Source organism: Sinohyriopsis cumingii, chromosome 14, assembly GCF_028554795.1.
Source record: "Sinohyriopsis cumingii isolate HCF-2022 chromosome 14, ASM2855479v2, whole genome shotgun sequence".
NCBI lineage: Eukaryota > Metazoa > Mollusca > Bivalvia > Unionida > Unionidae > Sinohyriopsis > Sinohyriopsis cumingii.
In genome coordinates this window covers 863,682-882,971 of record NC_142974.1, presented here as the reverse complement: position 1 = coordinate 882,971, position 19,290 = coordinate 863,682, and the positions used below count along the sequence as shown (strand labels likewise).

General features: G+C 34.6%; 1 protein-coding gene across 8 annotated transcripts in view; it reads left to right on the top strand.

The window, feature by feature from the left end:
* The window catches only part of LOC149783078 (transmembrane and coiled-coil domains protein 1-like), a 168,031-nt gene that overhangs the window by 131,307 nt on the left and 17,434 nt on the right, over positions 1 to 19,290 (top strand). For 7 of the 8 annotated variants that reach the window (XM_089931296.1, XM_089931294.1, XM_089931291.1 and 4 more), the window contains 6 exons: positions 2,181 to 2,364; positions 8,117 to 8,339; positions 11,681 to 11,725; positions 16,117 to 16,149; positions 16,917 to 16,996; positions 18,755 to 19,047. In XM_089931296.1, coding sequence (XP_089787422.1) covers positions 2,181 to 2,364; positions 8,117 to 8,339; positions 11,681 to 11,725; positions 16,117 to 16,149; positions 16,917 to 16,996; positions 18,755 to 19,047 — 858 coding nt within the window. The remainder of the gene's footprint in view (positions 1 to 2,180; positions 2,365 to 8,116; positions 8,340 to 11,680; positions 11,726 to 16,116; positions 16,150 to 16,916; positions 16,997 to 18,754; positions 19,048 to 19,290) is intronic. The other variant, XM_089931290.1, reaches the window with a different exon arrangement.

Here is a 19,290-nt window from a genome sequence, read left to right as displayed (position 1 = left end):
CTGCAATAAGATTTCCTCAGTTATCACAAATATGCATCAAGATATTTAACCAATAATGATGCACACCTGACATCCAATATATTTATTATGGTAGCCATGTTAAGAATCTCAACTCCACAGAAAGTAATATTGATGTGGGTGTCCAGTTGGTCTTAAATGAAAATGAAACAGATCTGACATCCAATACGACCACCACACAGCTACCATCTTGAAAATCTTGTCACTACTCATTCTGAATGAATGTTTTTTTTCTTCAGACATGACTTTTCATGTTAGATGTTTTATGATGTATAATTAGTCTTAAATAAAAATGTTGCAAATTTAATATGGCTGCCACAGCAGCCATCTTGAAAATCTATTATAACTACTCCACCTGAATGAAAAGCCATATTGACATGAGGTTTTCACCAAAATACCTCTTTTTATGTCTATTTGGCCTTAAATAAAAATGCCATTGTGAGGTCCAATATGGCTGCTGCAGTGGCCATCTTCAAAATCTTATCATCTTATCACTGGGAATGGAAATTTCATATTAACTTGACGTTTTCACCAGGGACTTCTCATGATGTCTAGATAGCCCTTAATGAAAATGGTGTCGGATATACTGCCATAGTGCCCAGCCTGAAAATCTACTACTAAATGACCTCTCATATCTGCATGGGGTTATCACTAAAAGACTTTTATAATGTTTTGTTGATCCTAAATTAAAATGGTGCTCATATGATATTAAATATGTGGTCACCTTGAAAATCTTGCTTTCACTACTCCTCATAATTGGAAAGTTGCTTTGACATGAGGTTTTCATCAGAAACTTTACTTTGGTGCCTAGTTGGTCCATAATACAAATTGCTAACTTTCTATATGACCACCATGGTGGCTGCCATGAAAATATTGTTATCTCTAGCCCTTCCAAATGGATGTCCACATGGGTTTTCAGAAATAGACTTCTTATGATACCTAGTTGGTCCTAAATCACAATGGTGTTAGTCATACATTCCCCACAATGGATGTTCATTATGATATGGTGGACTTATAAAAATGTCGTATTTGTCCTAAACGAAAATGGTGCCAAGCTGGCATCCAATGTGTGCGCTACAGCAGCTGATTTCAGAATCATGTTATCAATGAAGAATATCAGATAGTTTTGAGACTTCAGTTATAAGTATTAAAAACATATGGCCTTATCTTGAATTCATGAAAATTCTTTTTGCCAGTGCCATCAAGGGACTCTTGTTGTTAACTATATTTAATGTCGTCCATTTTTATAAAGTGGTCATGTTGCTATATCAGCATTTTTCTGGAAGTATTGTCATCTTTCATGCCTGTTTATTCATCTGTCAGTTGGTACTTTTTCTAACTTGACATTCATCTAAAGACTTCAGGAGAGGTTGATTGTAGTTGCTAATGCTGGGTTGGTTTTTTTTTTAAATCGAGCAAGTCTCAACAAATCTGTTTTGGACTGAAATACAGTCCTAGGGTGCAGTTCCAAAAGTTAAACTAGGGATATATGCCTTGGCTTTCATGACTGTTGTTGTTATCTATAATAATAATATGGATTAATTATATCAGAGTGCATGGAAACTATTGAGGTCCACACTCTATAACCATATCTACACTTACTGTACATGAAATTACAAATTTATACATGCAATTGGCATTTACCCAGAAGTCTATCCTTACCTCCCTCTCTCCAAGGGGCCCCGAGTGGCCGAGTGGTCTGAAGCGCTCTCCGTTATGGATCACTGCCATCTCACCTCTGTATGTGTGGGTTCGAGTCTTGAATTCGGCTAATGTGGGTATGTGAGAAAGCTTGCCAGTACCTACTCGTGGGTTGGTGGTTCTATCCGGGGTTTTCCCGGGTTCTTCCTCCACCATTAATACTGGCCGCCACGTATAGCCTATCTTGCGCTGAAAAATGGCGTTAAACCCTACAACAACAACAACAACAACAACCTCCCTCTCTCCAGGAGACTTAGCATTTGGGTGTTGAAAAGTTTCAAGATTCCCACCTTGTAACCATATATATATTGTGTAGGGCTGAAAAGACAAATACACAGACAAAGCTGACATTGGCCTTTGGGGCAGCCCTTGCTTTGTCGGAACCCCACTCTTATCAATTCTAATTTTTGTTTTCTTATGAAAATGCTTTTGTTTTTTATTACCTAGCATGCCTTTTCCAGGTTGAAGTTGGCAGTCGTGAAAATGGCAGTGGTGGTAGTGAGGGCTTTGATGATTTCGATGCACGGATGGTCGCTGAGGGTAATCCGGCAGATGCAGCAAGGACACAGGCAGCCATTGAATCAATGGAAGCCAAGATCGTCAAAACTATGGAATCCATTAAAAAGCAGCAGGAACTGAAAGAAGGTTGGACTATGATACTAGACAGAGTTATTCTGTGAATTATTATATTTTCCTTTCATTCAGTTGTTTGGAATTTTTTTCAGTTAAGCATATTTACAACATGATTTGCTACTGGGCAAGGTGAATATTGTTCAACTGACCCAGCAAAATTTGATTAAATTTGATCAAGAGAATTCTGGCATCAGGATCTGTCATATTTCTATAGATAATGTGAAACTGTTGTCATTGTTCTGACATTATGAAGAATGGAATATTTGTTTTTAATGATTTATAAAATTCCTTGTGCTATACAGTTTGCCCTCTGCCTTTTGTACAAAAAACAAACATGATATTTGTGCTGCCTTGCATCATTCCATCACACTTTATGTTCCATGGTATAACTTTTATGTCATTTAAAACAAATTATTTAACATAGCTAGCACTGTTGTGTAGTACACTAGGCATCTGGTCTTGAATATCAAGGTCAAAGGTCACCATTTTAAGTTTTCATTTCTGTCCTTTCATTCTGCAGTTGTTTAATGTTTAAAGTAAAGGAATAAAATGTGGGAAGTTGTATGTACCATATTGCTACTTGAAAACTTGTCAGGTTTGGTTCTCAGTTTAGTTTTTATTAGTTATAAGATCAGAGTCACACATCAAAGTACTGATGGTATCTTTTTTCCATAGCATGTGACATTGGTTGACATAAATTTACAAAATATTCTTGTTTTTCTTGTTACTAAGATATATGAAAGAAAAATATTCTAAATTATAAATTTCATCTGTTTGAATAATAATGCTAAATAACTTGGAGAGAACTTATTGCATCAATAAACATGGCTGCAAGGACAGATAATTTGTTAAAAGGTATACAAGAATAGGATTGCGTTGATGTGTCAACGTGCTCATGAAGTTACAAATGCAGCATATGGTAGTGACAGGTGTGCATGTTGAATGATTATTGCTAGCAGATCTCTGCAGCTGAGAGTTATCTTATTACAGTAAAGAATGTCTATGTTGAATGCCTCAGATCCTATGATATGGATAGCTTGACAAACATGCTATGGTAGGGACTTGATTTTTATTGAGCACACATTAGTGGAGAGTGAGACCTTGCAGTCTTTTTCTCAATGTCGTGTCAGCATAATCAGTTTGTTGACGTTTTGGTTAAAACTTCTCATTAGCATTGATTTCCTAAACCCTTGATAGATTCTCACACATAGGATGAATCATTCTGTGACCCTTGATAGATTCTCACACATAGGATGAATCATTCTGTGACCCTTGATAGATTCTCACACATAGGATGAATCATTCTGTGACCCTTGATAGATTCTCACACATAGGATGAATCATTCTGTGACCCTTGATAGATTCTCACACAGGATGAATCATTCTGTGACACTTGATAGATTCTCACACATAGGATGAATCATACTGTGACACTTGATAGATTCTCACACATAGGATGAATCATTCTGTGACACCCTTGATAGATTCTCACACACAGGATGAATCATTCTGTGACACTTGATAGATTCTCACACATAGGATGAATCATTCTGTGACACTTGATAGATTCTCACACATAGGATGAATCATTCTGTGACACCCTTGATAGATTCTCACACACAGGATGAATCATTCTGTGACCCTTGATAGATTCTCACACAGGATGAATCATTCCGTGACCCTTGATAGATTCTCACACATAGGATGAATCATTCTGTGACACTTGATAGATTCTCACACATAGGATGAATCATTCTGTGACCCTTGATAGATTCTCACACATAGGATGAATCATTCTGTGACACTTGATAGATTCTCTCACATAGGATGAATCATTCTGTGACACTTTATAGATTCTCACACATAGGATGAATCATTCTGTGACACACTTGATAGATTCTCACACATAGGATGAATCATTCTGTGACACTTGATAGATTCTCACACATAGGATGAATCATTCTGTGACCCTTGATAGATTCTCACACATAGGATGAATCATTCTGTGACCCTTGATAGATTCTCACACATAGGATGAATCATTCTGTGACCCTTGATAGATTCTCACACAGGATGAATCATTCTGTGACACTTGATAGATTCTCACTTAGGATGAATCATTGTGACACTTGATAGGTTCTCACATATAGGATGAATCATTCTGTGACCCTTGATAGATTCTCACACATAGGATGAATCATTCTGTGACACTTGATAGATTCTCACACATAGGATGAATCATTCTGTGACCCATGAATCATTCTGTGACCCTTGATAGATTCTCACACATAGGATGAATCATTCTGTGACACTTGATAGATTCTCACACATAGGATGAATCATTCTGTGACCCTTGATAGATTCTCACACATAGGATGAATCATTCTGTGACACACTTGATAGATTCTCACACATAGGATGAATCATTCTGTGACACACTTGATAGATTCTCACACATAGGATGAATCATTCTGTGACACACTTGATAGATTCTCACACACAGGATGAATCATTCTGTGACACACTTGATAGATTCTCACACATAGGATGAATCATTCTGTGACCCTTGATAGATTCTCACACATAGGATGAATCATTCTGTGACACTTGATAGATTCTCTCACATAGGATGAATCATTCTGTGACACTTTATAGATTCTCACACATAGGATGAATCATTCTGTGACACACTTGATAGATTCTCACACATAGGATGAATCATTCTGTGACACTTGATAGATTCTCACACATAGGATGAATCATTCTGTGACCCATGATAGATTCTCACACATAGGATGAATCATTCTGTGACCCTTGATAGATTCTCACACATAGGATGAATCATTCTGTGACCCTTGATAGATTCTCACACAGGATGAATCATTCTGTGACACTTGATAGATTCTCACTTAGGATGAATCATTGTGACACTTGATAGGTTCTCACATATAGGATGAATCATTATGTGACCCTTGATAGATTCTCACACATAGGATGAATCATTCTGTGACACTTGATAGATTCTCACACATAGGATGAATCATTCTGTGACCCATGAATCATTCTGTGACCCTTGATAGATTCTCACACATAGGATGAATCATTCTGTGACACTTGATAGATTCTCTCACATAGGATGAATCATTCTGTGACCCTTGATAGATTCTCACACATAGGATGAATCATTCTGTGACACACTTGATAGATTCTCACACATAGGATGAATCATTCTGTGACACACTTGATAGATTCTCACACATAGGATGAATCATTCTGTGACACACTTGATAGATTCTCACACACAGGATGAATCATTCTGTGACACACTTGATAGATTCTCACACATAGGATGAATCATTCTGTGACACACTTGATAGATTCTCACACATAGGATGAATCATTCTGTGACACTTGATAGATTCTCACACATAGGATGAATCATTCTGTGACACACTTGATAGATTCTCACACATAGGATGAATCATTCTGTGACACTTGATAGATTCTCACACATAGGATGAATCATTCTGTGACACTTGATAGATTCTCACACATAGGATGAATCATTCTGTGACACTTGATAGATTCTCACACATAGGATGAATCAATCTGTGACACTTGATAGATTCTCACACATAGGATGAATCAATCTGTGACACTTGATAGATTCTCACACATAGGATGAATCATTCTGTGACACTTGATAGATTCTCACACATAGGATGAATCATTCTGTGACACACTTGCTTGTACCTTTGATATTGGGGTCAAGGTTATAGAAAACTTGGTTTCTGGTTCAGGTTTTTTCATCTGCTTGTATTCCCTAAACTTCTTTTGATTTTGTTTACACTTGGAATGAATCATTATAAAGCTAAGTTCATTTTGAAGCCAATGTACTCATTTCTTTTACCTTGCAGACCTGCAAACTTTTATGATTTTGCCATAAGTCTTACAAAAATTACCTTTAAAATATGGACTTAACGGCATGAAAGCAAAAACTACAGTAAAATGATCATTTCCAAACAGTCCGGATAAATGGTTCATCCATGTTTGATTTAGGTCCAGTTTTATATTAAAATTAGTGAAATTAGTCGGGGAACAAGACGAACTTTGCACAGCACCTCAGATGCTATAAAGTGCACCTGTTTGTTCATGCAAAGCGTCTGTATAATCAAACTGTTTATTATAGAATTTTCTTTTAATGGCATCCAGCAAGTGATGCATGTTTAAGACAAAAGGGAAATTTAGCCTCTTGAAAAGTGTTAACAACCAACACAGAAGAATAAAAAGGAATATTCAGATTCTTGTGAATAGAAGTCGGAAGGGACAGTGTTAATATTTATTTGACATCATGTGCCAATTTGAGTATGCCACATGGTGGGAGATATGATTCCGTTGTCATTTGAAATGGAAAAAGAATTTCCAAGAATTAGGTCAAGTTCAGAGATAGCAACAAGCCATTGAGCTTCATAGCATTTAGATCTAAAGTTTGTGCAACTGTACTAGTGATAAATAAAGTCTATGCATAGTTTGCAAACTATTTGAATACTGAACTTTTAATTACGTTTTCCAGCTTTACAGTAGCAGTTTATGTTTTATTACACCTTACTGGCCGAGTGGTCTAAAGCGCTCTTCGTTACGGATCACTGCCATCTCACCTCTGTCTGCGGCGGTTCGAGTCTAAGATTCAGCCAATGTGAGTATGTGAGAAAGCTTGCCAGTAGCTTCTCGAGGGTCGGTGGTTCTTTCCGGGGTTTTCCCGGGTTCTTCCTCCACCATTAATACTGGCCGCCATGTATAGCCTATCGTGTGCTGAAAAATGGCGTTAAACCCCACAACAACAACAACAACAATATTACACCTTACTAAAAACTAGTCAAACTTAAGGAAATAAATCAACTGCCTTACTGAGACGAACTCATCAGAGTTCGCAGATCTGACCTTGCATAAAGGTCACAGACAAATAAAATTTACATTAAGGTTTTGCTTAAAGTTTTTTAATTTCCTTGTAGTTCCTAAGCTTATTGATGCATTTTGCTCATACCTGAGATGAATCATTACAAAGACAAGACAATTCAGCTTGCTACATGTTGACCCTTTATGTCTTGTGATCTTTAGATTACTCTGGAGGCATAAGTGGTTAGAGCATCCGCCTTGTATGTAGGAGGTCACTTGTTTGAACCCCAGTCGAGTCATACCAAAGACTTGTAAAAATGGTACACGCAATTACCTCGTTTGGTGCTCAGCATTAGGAGATTAGTTTTTGGACTGGTTGGCCTGGTGTCAGGATAATGTGGTAATTTGACTGGGCAGGACATTATGTCTGCAGCATGATGCCCTAATACTATACATCACTATAAACTGCCACACTGCAGACATTGTAGCATATGGCTAAAATTATTAAAGCTATGTTATTTTAAATCGTACACATAAACTATGTGATCTTGGTGAAATGTTATGTCTTCTGTTGTAAGTGGTTAAACGGTAAACAAAACAAATATGCACATGCATCTTTTGGTGTTACATATTTGTTATTGTTATAAGTAGTAGTAGTAGTATTTATTTACTTTGAAAACTCTGAATACATTATTAGACTGGCTGTTTTTAGAGACAAGGAAAGAGTAAGGTTGGTTGGGTACCAACACTTCAAAGCTACCCATCTGGAAAAAAACCCAGGCCTCCATTAAATGTTCTTGTATTTAAACACACACACACACATGCACACATGCTATGGAAATTTATACAGCTATATTTGTCATTTCAGCCAATGTCAATGAGTATTTAAAACTGTCAGTGGAGGCCGATTCACAGCAGCTACAGAGAAATAAAGCCACCTTCGAAAAGAAAAATCAGAAATCAACACAGATCATCAGTCATCTTCAGAAGAAACTTGAGGGCTACCACAAAAAATTGAAAGATTATGAGACCTATGGTGTCACACATAGACAAGCAAAAGAAGTACTCAAGGACATGGGACAGGGTCTGAAGTATGTGTATTTGGCTTTTTTGTTTTGTCATGCATTTGTCTTTGTTTCTGCATGCTTTAGCTTTATATCCTTGTTTTCATCCTTATTTTTGCATATTGAGCATTACATTTTTGAACAGGAAGTTAATATATTACATCTTTGTTCCTGGAAAAAATATATTTTACACTGCTAATACTTGCAGAAAATGCACACCTCACCTGGCCAAAGCTTATACATAATTGAGCTATTTTACAAGCTTGTTATTAACGTATCAGTCATTTTGAAAAGTATACTTATTTTTTCTGTTTTGGGTGTAAATTATGCAATGTTATTGCATTCTATTATAAAACATGTCACATAATTATTTAATGACCCTATAATAACTCAAATCTGGAAGTAATTCTTTGTCAGGTAAGTTCTAAGTTTGCACTAAATTATCAGTCTGACTTTTTTCTGTCCTTTTCCCTCTTAAATGCATTTTATTTTCATTTTTTAATCGTAAGAATTTGCATATATATATATATATATATATATATATATATACACACATAGTATGTAATTGCAGATATGTCTGTTTTTCAGAAGTAATTCTTTAAAAGCTTGTCATATCTTTAGAAACAGGCTTATTTTAAAACAGTTTCAAAATATAATACAAGACCTTTGCAGATTTAATGTAATTGATCAGCAACAAAAATGCAGCATGAATTTGTCAGATAAAATCACACTTTAAAATGATAAAGATTATAAAACTATTGAGTTACTGAAGAAAATATACAAGACTGCACTTGATTTTGCACCAGCATACATTGTCTCCATTGTACCTTGTTTAAGCGTATAAGCTTTTATCCAGTGGTTGTAGGTAATACTGAAATAAACTTTCCCCCTTCTGTCATTGTCCAGGGAATGGATACAATTTAAAATATTTCTTTCTTTGTTTTTAGAAAAATTGTCCTCTCACTTGAATTTAGTATATGGTGAGAGAGGGTATCAGTTTTGTATGGCAGTGGTGGTGACAGCATTACAGTTTTGTTTAAAATTTCTATTTAAGCAATTTCAGAAACTTGTATAGCATACAGTCAAATCGGTATTAAACAGCCACCTATTGGAAAGGACCAGACTGTCCTCTTGTGGCAGGTGATTTCCGAAGGGATGTTGCACTGTTGGGCTTTGTTCAAGGGCAGATAACTGTACATCAGAATACCACCATTGCTATTTATTATTAGTATTGTTGTTTTTTCTGTTGTTACTATTACTTAAGTCAGTTTATTATTATAAACTAAGTGTTTAGTCTCTTTTCTGAAAATAGTTCAAAGTCAAGGTCACTGCAACTGAAATAAAATTTTAAAACATGGTTTCTGCAAAGTAGCTTGAGTTTTCAACTATCTACAGTTTCCACACTTTGTGGATGGCTTACACTTTAGAGAAAGTCAAAGGTAAAGATTACTAATTGAAAGAACAAAATATTTTTGCACACAGTAACCTTAGGGATCTATATGGTACTTTTAATTCTGATGAAGTCCAGAATGGGAAAGAATTGAAGAAAAGAAAAGGAAAGCATACACACATGAATTAAGTTGGTTGTATCGTATTTTATACATTGTTGATTATGGTATGCACCTAATGATGTTACAATTATATTAAAATAAGAATTTTATCGAATATATAATATTTACAGATTTTGCAAGGAAATAGAATTTGTGAAAATAAAATAAAGTAGAAAGAATTAAACAAGATGCACATAATGTACATTCATTTCATCATCAGCTTTAAAAAAATTGTGCGAGAATATCACATTTGTTAAAGATGTGAAATTTAATGCCATTAAAATATATTTTCTAACAGAAAAAAAATGTATGTGACAAACTATCTCCATCTGATCTGAGTTGATAAAAATATATCCAAAACAACATCTTTTTACAAGAGCCCAAAATCTGCTATCTTTTCAAATAAAGGGAGTAGACTTAATTTGTTTTGCTTGAACATTTGGTCAAACTTGATATGTAAGCCTAACTATCTTCATTACCATTGAAAGCATGGACATTGTTTCAACTTTGATAAAATAGACAAGAGACATAATATACCCTAACCCCAATATCTTCAGGAGACACATAGTTTAAACAAGACAAATTATTGTTTTGCTTTATGTAAGTAATGATCCAAAAAAATGTGCAAATGGGACACAGAAAAGTCAAAAGTCCAAATACACAAACTGCTATCTGCCATTCATGGTGCAAGAGAAAGGCTGCTGGTGTATCCAGATTTGAGTAGCATTACTTCCCCTTAAGCAACTTTCAGATGGAGCTACAAGTAGATATTTTGTATATAAGTATATCTGTATAATTTGCATGCAAGCATTTCTTTTACAGAATTAAAAGTATTGTTTGGATAAATTTGTCCCAGTATTCTAGGGCCATGGTACCTTATTAATTAGATTGATGCATTCAATACCAGAAGGGTGTAGGTTCAAATCAAACCTTTTTTAAAGCCCATGTTGGGTTTGTGGTCTGTCCTTTAGCAAGGCACTTCACACCAATTACTTACTTCAGTACTAAATAACCTGCTTGTGTTACTAGATATGAAGCACTGAACCAAACCAAACCAACCTAAATATTACTAAAATGCCCTTAAACTGACCTAGTGCCAATTTCCTTGTCCCAACTTTAAGAAACTTCTAGTAGTTTCTGCATGTACATACAGTATTTAGCCTGCTAGAAGTCTGGAGGGCAATAATAATATCACAGAATAGTGGATGGGCTTGTTATCAGACTCTTAGAACCTTGCATATATATACATCAGTGTAGGATAGGAGGATTCCACCCAAGGTTCAGAATTTTGTGTGAGACACAAGGCAAGAGTTTGATGCAAAATTATGTTGCCAATGGCAGAACTTTTCTATCCAGTGAATAATGAACACTGTTTTCTTTCATTCCTGAATGAACAGTGAGTTTCTGAAGTCCAACTTGTTTATAGTGAATACTGATACAAAAAAGGATGCCACTTATTGAACATTTTCACTCTCAGACCCTGAGTGGAATTTTCTTGTGCATCACAAAAGCGTATGAAGTATTCTCTTTACAAGGTATTTAGTAAATTCTCTAATTTTAAGTGAGGAATGGGCTTGTCATAAAATGTCTTATTGTTTGCCTATCAGTGTCTGTCCATTTTTATTAAAAAATATTGTGCCATATGGTAAATGCAGTGGATCATTTTGAGCTATTTTCAAGCACCAGCACACAAATTACCATTCAAATTAAATATATGAAAAAATATTGATTGAATCAAGATGGTATACTACATCCATTATTCCATCTTTGTATTAACTCTTAGACCTCCCCCACCCCTTCTCTTTCTCCCCTTTACAGAGGAGTTGGTGCTAACATTGTAGATGGTATCACAGTATTCTCAGGGTAAGTACAGAACACATATTTTATTAGCATAATTGTATATTTGTATTTTAAAGCATGCAGTAAAAAATGTTTTCATCCACATTAAAACCAGCTTTTCAGGTCGCTTTACTAACTTCCTGCACAGCAACTATCCTCTGGTACTAACTGCATATATAATAGACTCAGATCTGCCACCACATAATGTTCTGGCAATCAGGGTCTATACTTTTTACTTGGGATTATTTCATGCAAATAGATTAGATTTGGTTCATTAGAGGGCATTGATTTAATTTATTTCCTTTGAAATTACCTTTAAAGTTTGCCACTGTTTCTAGTATGCTGTCTGCTGCTATGCATTTCCTAATTATTGAATCCCAAGTACTTGATTTGTTTGCTTTTAATTGTATTGTTTGCAGCACTTTTATCTGCTGATGATGTACTCTTTTTAGTGTATTTTATATAATATGTGACCTTTTAAAACTAGCACACTGATGAGAGAGTATGCTCAAGAAAGGACACAAATATAACATTGTAATAAAATAACTTTTTATCACACAACTTAAAATATCAGCAAGGGAAATGTTGAACAAAAACTAATTTAAACCAAAATCCTACATTCTGTCAGATAAAAACAAATTTAAGTTACAAATAAAATTTATATTTTCAAAGAGTGATACACAAAGATAGTTTTACAAGAAGTACTGGTTAAAGAAAACTGAATAAAATAATTTAATTAATGAAAGTGAAATTGATCAATTAGGTCCCAGTTAGATAAAAATAATCTTAAAAACAAAGAGTAGCCTACATATACCACATCAATTAAGTCTGCATTTAATCAGTATAGTGTTGAATATTTTTTCAGTCCATCCATTTTTCTATCCATCCATTTGTATAGTTATCTGGTAAGTCCTAAAAATGATCCCAATTTCTTAATGTAAGAACAATGAACAAACATCACACTGATGAAATCCTTTACTATCTGTGCTGTTTTGTATTTACAGAGAACATAAAGCTGCTAACATCACTTTTAAATTAAATCTAATGGAATCTCTATAAAAATCGACTTCTTTTTTCTATCAGTCATTCAGTCAAGATAATCAAGTTCAACATTATGATTTGATTCATCAGACTCAGAATAATATCGAGTTACTTTGTGGCAACATCAATACACCATTCCATTACACGGCTTGCTATAAACATTGAAATGTTCTCATTTTCTTAAAGTACGATTGGGCTTTTTACATAGTAACTCTCCTTATGTTACTCATTTTATTTTGCTGGGAATCAAAACAGTTAAATAATATTAATGTTTGTTTTATTGTTAGATAATTGTACTATATAACTTGGTTTTCCAACATCTTGACCATTAAATAGCCATGGCTTGTTTTATAATTAGGAAAAGATACACTCCAGAGAATACAGTAATTAAATGATGCACTCATGAAATGTTGCTAATGGTCTTAAGTTTGGCGTTGTGTGTGCCTGTCATCTGACTCTGTGTCAATCTGTCTCTTTCTTTCTTCATTTAAATAGTACTGTACATACTCTGTTATAAGTCCAGATCAATTGTAAAGTCCACAAATTCGTTATTGCATAATGCACTAGCAGATCTGGGTTTAGGCAGTTTATTAGGAGTAGTCATTAGAAAACAGCTACAGAGACCATGGTATGTTGGCACATTATGCAAAGGCAGATCATGGTCTATGTTGTTTGCCCAACTTAAAAGCAAATATATAGTAATTTTCCGCTTTGTGCATATATTTACATCACCCTAGACTTTATGTACCTTTTATGTAGGGGCCCCGAGTAGTCTCAAGCTCTCACCGTTACGGATCACTGCCATCTCACCTCTGTCTGCGTGGGTTTGAGTCTCTGGCTAGGCCAATGTGAGTATGTGAGAAAACTTGCCGGTAGTTTCTCATGGATCGATGGTTCTTTCCGGGGTTTTCCAGGGTTCTTCCTCCACCATTAATACTGTCCGCCATATATAGCCTATCATGTGCTGAAAAATGACGTTAAACCCCAACAACAACAACAACAACCATTAATACAGGCCACCAGATGTAGCCTATCTTGTGCTGAAAAATGCGTTAAACACTACAACAACAAGAACAACAACAACCTTTTATGTAACTTTGGACCCAGATATGATGCAGATTGGCTCAGAGCTTATGATCAGCAAATAAATACTAATTATCATTCATTTCAAGCATAACTAAAACACTTTGCTATACATAAACAGCGCATTGCAGTGTTGGTGTTCTATATTAATAACTCAATCCCACCAGTGCACCACATTGTGTACATAACAGTATATTGCAGTGTTCAAGTGTTCTACATTTGTCTATATTTCAATCCCACCACTGCACCACTGTATACGTTAACAGTATGTTGGAGTGTTCAGGTGTTCTTCAGTTGTCTATAATTCATTCTCGCCATTGCTCTGCATTGCATACATTTACATGTATATATTACAAAGTTCATTCAGTTTTCTTTACATTAAGCAATTCACTTAAACTTTGTCTTTAAAGTAGTGGAGTTGAATTTGAACATATATTTTTATAACATGATACTTTGAAATCACTAAGTCAACCATTTAACATTCCCTGTCCAGTAACAAGACAGTAATTTTGTGCTTCAAAAGTTTATTGGCATATTGCTAGTAACAATTATGAACACACAAAACAATTGTACTCTAAGCATGTTCATTAATTTTCAAAGACTAATCTTGAGAAACAATCATATGAATAATACAAGGAAACAATTCCAGTGTATCAGATTATTATTTGCATTATTACTGTCAAACCTGTCCCAGTGGTCATCTATTATAGTGGTCACTGGGTCTCCACAGCCATTCTAATTTCCCCAGAGAATTTCTTATATAAAAGTCACGTATACAACAGTACCTGCTTCTTGTGATAGGTGGCCAGATGTGTGATAGGTGGCCAGACATTTTCTAATCAACTAATGGTTCTCATTACTTAGAGTGGTCACTGGAGCAAATTTCATTTGCTGACTAATGGATGCAAATTAGACTTTTGCTTAATAAGGAATAAATTGTTGATATCAAGGCATATTGTGTGGATCAATGTGTAAACATTAGCGACATAATGCTTTTTATTCCCTAGTCATCACCAGCCTCTCATATATACCAACTGTCTTCTGATCACAGCAAGGCAAGTAACTGGTTAATCTCATCAACTGTTTTTAATTGTAGTTAAATTGGCTGAACAAAAAAGTCAGTTCTCAGTTTCAAAGTCATGTGTAACATGTCAGTAGTAAAATTAGTATTTGGGCATGAGGCTCAAAACAAAGAGAAGTCATTTTTTTTCTAAATCAGTGATGATTTAATTTATAGGTTGAGTTAAAGTGAGCAGGATACCATAATATTGCGTGAAACACAAGTTTGGAACAGAACAGGATATGATATATTGATATATTATGATTGTGTTTGATAGTGCACTAAATTAATAATAATAATAATGATAATAATAATAATAATGATAATAATAATAATAATAATAATGCTATTTTGTGCATGGTATTTATTAAAGTTTTGAAAGGTGACCTGCATACAGAGGCTTCGTGTGTACAAAGGCAAATTTATCTTTTTCATTCAAGTGTCATCTATTGACATGTGTGACAGTAATTTTAAATTAAAAAACACAACTTTATTGTATTCATTTTTGATCACTTAGAAACTTTTGTATTACTGTATATTGTAGTATTATCTACATAAATGGAGTAAAGGATAGTGTATAATTTATTTCTGTCATTTACTTTGATACTGTACTAAACAAAGTAAGGGACAGGCTCAGTTACCTTTTTGACAACCATGTGCCTCATTTCAAATAACGCCACTAATATCCAGAACCTCTTGATAATATCTATTTCTGTTTATGTATTTGAGATTTTTAGATCTGGGATGTCAACCAATGGTCTTGTTAGGAATTGCACTTTGCTCCATTAACAGATGTAATGTGTGAATATTTATAAATTACAAAATTTTACTGAGTCATTTGTGAATTTAGCATGGGAACTGCATTAATGAAAATGTAATTCATATTTATGGGTAGTACTCCAGTTTGATGAGTAATTCACAATATTAGGGATCTTAGAAAGTTTTGTGAATAATTTCATGGTTCTGAATTGTTCTAATTATTGAACCAAATTAAGTTATTGTAATCACCTTTTCTGTCCATCTATCTGTCCATTCACATTCAACCACCATATCTAAGAAAGCTTAATGTTTTGTAAATAATTGATGTCATTGGGGATGTAGATTGTCTATGACATGTACATGTGCTTTTTAAACTTTATTTATATTGTATTATATATTGTCTCAATTTTAAAGGTCTTACTGTCCTTCTACAAACAGTTTTAAATCTTTTCTTTAAATTGTCTAATTTCAGGGGTGTAGTTGGAAATATCAAAGGTGCCAAAGAGTAAGTGCTTTCTGTATCATTTTTGTCTCACCTTTGTAAATATACGTAAGTCTATTCCAGCATTGAATTTTTCTTTACTTGTTGTATTGAAGATTTTGCAAGCCACTTTGGATTTTTAGTTATACTGGTCACAGGCCAGAAGAACTTATTTGTCTATTTTACATCAACCGTCATCTGTCTGACCTTTGGCACGAGTTGCTGCGTCTCCTTGGAGGATTGCCATGAAGCTTTAAACATAGATTCAGCCTGTGATCTTGTATGTCATAAATGCATAAGTTTGTCAAAAGTTAACAGTGTATTGATTCAGCCTGTGGTCTTGTTTGTCATAAATGCATAAGTTTATCTAAAGTTGACAGTGTATTGATTCAGCCATAAACACAGTCCATGTATTATGATGGCGTATTCATTCGATACAAACTGTGCTATCAGGATAAGTCCCAGATAGTCTCTACATGTTTCAAAATGATAGTACATGGTCATTGTGAGAGTATTCACTCCAATACAGCCATATGATCCTACACATCCTTTATACTTGGTGACGAAACTGTGTGACACATTCTCTAAGGCTGTCTTCTTGATTTAAGACCTATTGGTATTGTAAGTTTGTTTTGTAGTGCTAACAAAATACCACATTGAATATTGAATGCATTTATTTCCAACCAAACCTGTAAGATAACCAGTTTAGTAAAGTTTTTTTCTCTACTACCTCTAATAATACTGGTTCTTTTTTTGCCTGTTCTTATTACAGATTTGTTTTTCTCTTTCAGCACAATTGTGTCCAAGCCGAGGGAGATTGCTCATCTAATTAAGAACAAATTTGGAAGTGCAGATAACATACCTGCTCTCAGTAAGTATATAGACTGATGAATCAAACAGTGGTTGCTGTTGATATGGAAAAAGAATTTTTCAGAGGTTATTGGAAAGAGTCGGCTATGGAAAAAGTATTAGTAGATGGATAAAGCCATCATCTTTCTTCATGGTAAATTTGCCAATTTGAATATCTCTCTTCCATAAAACTGATCTTTGCTTTGGAAAATCCATTCTGTTCCATTTTATTTGCTCACCATAAGTAAGAGTATATATTGGTATGATGTTAGTCCACAGTTTTGTTTCCAGACAGTATTAGTTGTCTGCCATCTAAAGTTTACAAACTTGATAGATAGCTTGCAATTGGGATAAGGCAAACACTATTGACTTTGTGCTCAAAAAGTCTAACTTTAAGATCACTCTAATTAAAAGAAGAGATAAATGGTTTCCCATCATCTGTGGTTAACAAACTTTGTGGATGGCTTGCATTTTGGTGAAAAAATATCTTATTGATTTTTGGAGGCAAAAAGATAAACCACAAGGTCCCCTGATAATACCCAAAGATAAACCACAAAGTCCCCAACTGATATAATACCCAACGATAAACCACAAGGTCCCCAACTGATATAATACCCAAAGATAAACCACAAGGTCCCCAACTGATATAATACCCAAAGATAAACCACAAGGTCCCCAACTGATATAATACCCAAATGATTTCCATGCAGTGACATTGGCTCTACATAATAAACCTGGCCCAAAATTTTGGATGGCATGTACTTGGTGTAAGGAAGAAACATGTCAGTCTTGTGGTTGAAAGGTCAGAGGTCAGGGTTACTATGACTGAAAGAAATTTGTTTATATATGGATGACTTAAAAATGGGGTGGATGTATAATGATACTTTTATTATATAACTTGTATAAGGTGGAGCATATTATACTGTACATGTATAACCATCAAGATTATATATATATATATATATATATATATGAATATTAGGGACTTGTGGCTAGGCAGTGTACATAATTAATTTTAAATTAAAGCGCGGTGAAATCTATAATGGACATAAAGAGAAAACAAATGCATCCTTTGTAAAGTGGTGTCCATTAAAGTAAAAGTCACATGGCTCATGTATACGCATTTACTCATTTTAAATTAAGTATAAATTGTTATTTTAAAATTTAACGCTAATTTTCTTTAACCAAAGTCTATTCAATCCTGATTAGTGAATGGTCTGCACTTGAGCTGTCACCAAGAAACTTCCAGACAAAAATTAATTATAACTATGCACTTTCACAATGGTGGCCATGTACTTAAACTAAGTTCAAAATAAGAGTGTGTTGAGTTGAATCATCACAATTGAGGGTAGTATGAATTTGTTTATCGATATGCGTAGCTTTCTTTGTGACACCACAGTGCGTGACAATCAATCCAGATTGTACTGGATCACAACTTTATGTTCATTTAGTCCAAAAATGTCTATGTACTTTAATGTTGATTTTGCCATATTCACCTTTTGGGGCATCTAAATAGTGACCTTCCAAAGGAATATGGATATATACAAATCTAAATGAAGTGAATACTTGCCACTTAAAGGTATGTAGAATCAATTTCTAAAAGATGACATCCACTACTGAAATGTCAGTGTTGAATTTCTTCATGACCCGTGTGACTTGTATTAAAGAATTCACTTGAATTTGCAAGCGAAATGTACAAAGGGATTCCTAATTATTGCTTTTTATGAGCTGGTGTCCTTATGCAAAGGTGTGTACTAAAGTGAATTTTATTTTTTTACAGAGGCATCTGAGGAAATTTCTCATGAGGAAACAGAGAAAGCACACCCAGGAGGGGGTACACTTCCTGCCAGCTTCAAATACAACTCCGAGGAGGATAATTCTAGCATTACTTCTGGTTCTGGATTCGGTGCTCACGTCAGCCCACAGTCCACTTCTCAGACTGCTCTGCAACAGATTATAATTTCAGAGACTGCTCTGGAATCATTGTTGCATGAGATAACAGAACTCAAAGAGGTCAATAGCAGACTCCATGATATGCTGCAGAGATATCAAGAAGATAGTGAAATGCATAAAGTAATATTGTCAAATTCTTTTATTTTCTTGAGGTGTTAGTTTTGATGGTCTTGCTAAATCTTTTTCATTGGTACATGAATTTGCATTGAAAAATTGTAATTAGAAGAAACAATGTTTATTGGGTCTTAAAATTTATGATTTGTAGGAACTGTGAAATTCAAAATTATTTTGTACTAGAGGAAAATATAGTGAATTCACAGTATGTGTTGTTTGGTAGAGATGGTGTAGTACAATTATTGGGAA